The sequence below is a fragment of the Ricinus communis genome, chromosome 7 (assembly GCF_019578655.1).
Source record: "Ricinus communis isolate WT05 ecotype wild-type chromosome 7, ASM1957865v1, whole genome shotgun sequence".
Taxonomy (NCBI): domain Eukaryota; kingdom Viridiplantae; phylum Streptophyta; class Magnoliopsida; order Malpighiales; family Euphorbiaceae; genus Ricinus; species Ricinus communis.
The window spans coordinates 28,401,027-28,407,026 of record NC_063262.1 but is presented as its reverse complement, the minus strand read 5'-3'; the positions used below and the strand labels follow the sequence as shown (position 1 = coordinate 28,407,026).

The 6,000-nt window shown below is 34.4% G+C and overlaps 1 protein-coding gene across 1 annotated transcript; it reads right to left on the bottom strand.

The window, feature by feature from the left end:
• Window positions 1-1,733: 1,733 nt before the first annotated feature.
• On the bottom strand, window positions 1,734-5,145 carry LOC8286793. Its single transcript, XM_015716671.3, has 5 exons — window positions 4,754-5,145; window positions 4,520-4,623; window positions 4,184-4,297; window positions 2,449-2,532; window positions 1,734-2,081 (listed from the first exon to the last, which is right to left on the bottom strand). The coding sequence occupies exons 1-5, from the start codon at window positions 5,019-5,021 to the stop codon at window positions 2,025-2,027; spliced, it is 627 nt and encodes a 208-aa protein (XP_015572157.1). The 5' UTR covers window positions 5,022-5,145; the 3' UTR covers window positions 1,734-2,024.
• Window positions 5,146-6,000: the final 855 nt, after the last annotated feature.

The following is a 6,000-nucleotide window of genomic DNA, read 5'->3' as shown; positions in this document are numbered from 1 at the left end:
TAAAGAAATATAAAGTTCGAGTAATATTAACAACCGCACAATATGTTAGCCTCTATTAAATAAAGAAAATTGAATTGGAGGTATCTAATAATAGGGCAAGTATCTCCAATGATTTTGTGCAAGTGAGTTTAGCATATTCCTATAATGCTCGATTTAAGTAATATACTACTAAAACTCATTTGATACTATAATCGGTTGCGGTCAAACCTATAACTTTTTTTTATTTTGAAGAAAGGGGGAATTTAAAATTTTAAAGTGATTTGGACTACCTGCCTAAACCCTATCAATCTGAGTTGCTAATACATACAGAGAGCAAACGTAATGGCAACAATTTGCACAATTATTATCAATAAGGGGATGCTAAGTCTCGAAAAGAGTATGAAAAATTATGATGAGATGGTGACTGGTAGAGCATTTGAAGACGTTAAAATTTGAACGTTATGCTTACGATCCATTCGGGTTGGTGTGAGGCCACGTAATAAAAATGGGAAGGAGTGAGGAATCTCTTTTAGGTTGAAAAGGACTTGTCATGGAGTCAGTCTATGTCACTAATTAGAAAAATTGTTAGCCATTAGATTAGAAAATGTTGCTTTGGCATCAATTAGGTGGCATTTGGCAATTCTGAAATAGGAATTTGGGATTGGAATTGGGGCAGATGAATTCTAATTATACTGTTTATTCATCATCCAAACTGGAATTGCAATCCAAACAGAGCTTAGAATATTATTGATTTGTTCACTCTGAGAGTTCATTAGCCTACAAATTTGCTGTTGTCATTTTATATATTGGAATTTTGAGATGTATTTGTTTTCTTCTCTGTATGAAAATATGCCTGTGTGAATGTGCAATAGTGCCCTAATCCTATGCATTTGCATTATGTATTTGGTCAAGACATATGAGATACTTGAAAGTCAAATCAATAGTCCTTCCTATGCTTTTAAAAAATTTAATTTCTGATGCATAGGGCGTAAATCAATTGGCTGCATGGCAGCATCTTTACTCTTAACGCTCCTGCAAGGATCAGTCAAGGCTCTGTGAAACAAATTGCCAACAGAACACAACAGTGGTTATAAATTATCATGCATTTGGAATTTAGTTCAAATAGCATCTTAGAAGCATTTTTCAGCAACTACTCTCTCAGCACTCCTCCAATCAACATCAGATTACGACATATATCTACAAGATGTTTATGTCAATCTACTTTATAATAAGAAGTCACCAAAATTCATGACATAATGGCAATGACTGCTTTGACTAAAGCAATAGAAATAGTGTCTGATAAAAACGTGATGATTGATAAGTGCAAATGGAGAGAACACTTCACCCGAACAGAAAAAAACCCACTAGAGGGTTATATGGTGGCTAATTACCAGAGGATGCAAGATCTACATGGAAGCATTAAAATCCAGCCAATGATTATGGAAACAAGGAGAAAATCAGACTCAGCAATCTTACATGGTCAAATGGGTAATGATCAATAACAATACTTCAGAAGGCGGACCCTTGAAATAGGAACAAAATGACGGAAGATTTGTTGTTGCATATGGCAGTAATGATAGAACTACCTGCCAATTAGGAGGCAACATTAGTAGGGGCCAACATTTATCCACTATTTCCACATTCTCTGGACTTCAAGGACTATCAACTAGACATTGGTACTAATAAGCTCATACTCAAACAACTCTTGTGCCCCCCTCTAGTAATTAGAACCACAAAAGTAAAGATGGAATTGATTGATTTCACATGCTCAAGGCAATGCTTATCCATAACCAATTTGCTACTTAAATGTAAGATTACAGAGAATGAACAGAAAAACTTGCTTACTGTCAAATCGCTATAATATACATCTTTTGTGCAAGTATGGAACAGAACCTAATGAATCATGATTACTTAATTACTGAAGTTATGAGTAAATCAAAGAACAAAACTAACTGAGAGGTTAAGGAGTAAAGGAAATTTTAGAGGACGAAGGGCAATCATGAAGCCCAAATTATCAGATTCTATACAAAAAAGGAAGTTTCATACTATAAAAAGTACTTCATCCGCTCATCTCTCTTCATGGCATTGTATACAGCTTGGACCTGGACAGCAAACCAAAAAAGAAGATTCTTAACATAAATGCAAGGAACAAAGTATACAGCATATCATCTATTGGCAGTAAATAGTTTTCATTTAGGATTTTCCTGATCTTATGAAGTATCATATAATTGTCTTTTCTCCCCCAGTTTAGTTTGCCCCTTCTCTTTTGGCAGGGATGTCCAGGAGAAGATGTTAAAGATCTTAAGTATAAACCTCTTACATATCAATATTTTTGAGCTTTTTCCATGAGAGAGTGAAAAGTGTTACTTCATTGATGCTGTTCCTCCATTTTTTTTCTTTGGTGTATGGTGTGCACGCGCGAGAGAGACAGAGAGACAGAGAGAGAGAGAGAGAGAGAGAGAGAGAGACCTGTTCACTGGAAACAACTTGAATTGGACCAATGTTGACAGACACATACTTCCCCCTTGATGATACTTTCTGCTTCACGTGACCCTGAAATAATGATCATTCCAACTTGATATTTATTCCCAATTCAAACTACTATAGGTGGCTAATTCCAGTGGTTGTCGCACATTCAGCAGACAAAGAATAACATGAGTGTGTATGGCAATGATAAGCATTTTTATCTATGCCAAAATAGCAAGAAACTTTTAAAACAAGCAAACATTTGAAACAGATCACCAATAATTAAATAGAGCAACTTCTCAATTCCGCAATCACTAATCAATCCTGTAACCCACAATATTTCTCTTTAACAAGAACTTTGTTTCTCAGCATATAAGATACCAAATATCAGAGCATGCCAACCAAATTCCATACAATCCATAACGACAATCGCTACTAGCAATCAAGCATATCTTTCCAAGCAGAGAGTTATAATTGTTCCATCCCAAATCACTGGCAAAGCAAGTCACAGGAACTGTGTACCTGGAATATGAAGATAAGAAGAAGGAATATTTCCTATTGCCAGAGTTATAGTTAAAGAGAAGTAGGAAAAGAAAAAATGTGCATTGCCCCTATGTGAAGGCATAATGGCCAAACTTCCTAAATTTATCTGCCATCATCAGAACTCCTCACTCTACACTAGTTACAAACTCGTATACTCGCCGGATGCTATATCTTGCATATTACTCTTCAATCCTTAACTTTGTGGGCAGGATAACTACCCTTGAGCGTTACAAAAAGATTTATATTGCTTGCATTCTAGTCCTATCTCACAAGGCTTCTCAGAAAATATAATCAATATCCTCATTCATGTTATATAATTAAACATAGCAGGATCAATAATCTCTCCAAATAATAAAGGAATAAAGCTGACCTTAAAATAATACTAAAAGAAGGGTTCATATGGCAGAAACACCAAGTGAAATCACTCTTCTGCACATACAGATCCCTAATGGTAGATGCTCCCTTACAAATGACACTAGCATCATCTACTTTTGAATTTCGAAATCCCAATTAATGTTTTCTTAAGAAAATTTTATCAACTGTTGGCAAAATAACAAAACCATCTTAAGTTGAATGAGATTTATAGTTTCCATTCGTCTCCTTCAGTCTGTACTCCCTATGCATATGCCTAGTAAATTCTGTGATCTTTAAATTCTGATAACTTCCCCACTTATCTGGTGACCAGACATTTCTTTCATTCAAACTAGTTTAAACGAGTGCAATCAATCTGACCAGGCAAAACACTAATCATTGCCGGTTTAAAAGATCATTCATTGCATAATGTCTCCCATCTAGGATGGCATAAAAAAGTAACTATTAAATGTTTAAATCCGTAGACAGCAGACACTCTGCTCAATTGTTCTCATGCTTTATGGTACTACATACTGAGTATTTAAGGTACGTATTTATGAAATTCCAATCGTGAGAACAAAGGCTTGCCTCATTATTCATTCACATCCTACAAAGTTTTTTCTCTATTACATTTTTCATTAGTATGTTGCATAACAATTGCCACTTATTCAAAACAAGGAAGAACAAAAAAAGAAGTACCATGCAAGACCTTAAATGAGTCCAAAATCCTTCAAGTATACGCAGCAAGAGAATAAGGTGAGAGCGTGATATATAACAAAACGTACTTGCACTGACATGCCAATTCAAAGTTTTTATTCCTCCAACGAATTAGCGATGTACATACCTCAGGAATTGGTTGCTGAATTACAGATTCAACGGCGACAACCATAGCTTGCACAAAATCATCACCTCCAGTTCCAATCGCCGTAAAACCTCTAACCGTTGGGTATGAATTTACCTAGCAAGTGAGAGGCCACAACTTAAGGTCAACAATTCTATTGGCAAATTAATTAAAATCATTTTCCAAACAATAATAAATGCTATAACCATTCTTTATACACACACAACTAAGCAAGTACAATAAATTTATAATGTAAAATAAAAGCTTTGAATCAAATTCCAAACAAAGCTTCTAACTTTCTAGAATGTTATAGAAGCGCAAAGCAACAAACGAAATTACCTTCTGATCCAAAGCGAGCCATTCATTAGTAGAATCATCGGTTACTGTACCTCCAATAACCACATTCGTAGTCTGCCCAACCCTCCCTTCCGTCTTTGAAACCTCTATAACCAAACACAACCAAAAAAATTATCCATCAGTATAGCAAATTACCAACTAATCCTTTCTTATTTCAAAATATACCACAAGTATCACATTATCAAACGAAAAAAGTTAGTATATTAAAAATTTAACCTGATATAGCTTTAAGAACAGCTTCTTGAGGCGGTCCTTGCTCTTGTCCATCTTCAGTATTGTTATTATCATTATAAGAGCAATTAACGTAGCTTAGTTTGGAGAAGTGAGAAACTCGAGCCCTAATACTTCTTCTTCTATAAAATCCGCAGCTCCATCTGTGCCTCGATTGATGTGAAAACAGAGCTCGGTTCTGATGATTAAGAGGTCTCACCCATGGCTCAGTTATGAACACAGAGCAACGCATAATACTCCTGCTGCAAGCCATTTTCTCGTTTTTGATTGATTAATTTTCTGTTTTTTTTTTTTAATTTCGAAAGGTTTTATTTACTTTGCTTTTGGTTTTGGCCATTCGATTCTCCGGATATTTTTGTTTCGTTCCATCGGTCGTCATTTATGACATGGCAGTTTGTTGTGGATGTATAAAAAAATGGAGTGCGCATTTTGAGTCAAAGGTCAGAGATACTTGAAAGACAATATTAACCATCTTACTGGGGATTGATTGCTTGCATATGTTAGGGACTTTTTTGTCTGTTCGGTGAAAACCGTTACGGAATAATGGCGTGACAAAAGAGGGTGTGAGTGGTCGGATCACTTTCGTCATCGTTTTGGCCGATTTCCTGCGGAAGGGATAGAAATTTTAATTCGTAAAATGCCATGTGTTTGAAGAAGTGAAATATTTCTCACTTCCGTCATCATCGTTACCGTCTTGGTTTGTTAAAGTGCGAGATTAATTGTGGAAATATTTTGTCGTTTTATTTCGTTAATCGTTACGAATGAGTATATTACTCGTCTCCGTGTTGCATTCAGTACCTGAGTGGATTACTTACTGTTAAAAAAAGAAAAGATCCCTACTATAAATATTATACTTAAATAATAAAAACATTATTTAATTAAATTTTATAATTGTTTTATATATTTTTTATTAAATTTTTTAATATAATGCATCTATTCAACAATTGGAACTTATAAGAAATTATAAAAATGAAGATCTAAGACAATAAAAAGATAATGAAAAATAAGTGGTGGAATTCATATCTTTTAATTCTTTTCAAATTTTTCCATGGTATAGCAAAAGCACTAATAGAAAATAAAACTTATTTGTCTTTCTGTCTTTTTCATTTTTTCCAAATAAAATATTAGGGAAACCAAAATGATATTTAAAGTATTTTCTTTTAATGATATTTCAGTCTCATATTTTAATTAATTTATTATATTTTTTTCGAATTAAGTATTTTCAATCCTGG

What these genes read in the sequence shown, in the direction of transcription:
- LOC8286793 (XM_015716671.3), bottom strand. Translation starts at nt 5,021, where the DNA reads ATGGCTTGCAGCAGGAGTATTATGCGTTGCTCTGTGTTCATAACTGAG. An exon ending in TGTTCTTAAAGCTATATCAG is followed by an intron (nt 4,624 to 4,753) that starts GTTAAATTTTTA and finishes GTTTGGTTATAG; the next exon opens with AGGTTTCAAAGACGGAAGGG. An exon ending in AAGTTGTTTCCAGTGAACAG is followed by an intron (nt 2,082 to 2,448) that starts GTCTCTCTCTCT and finishes TTTGCTGTCCAG; the next exon opens with GTCCAAGCTGTATACAATGC.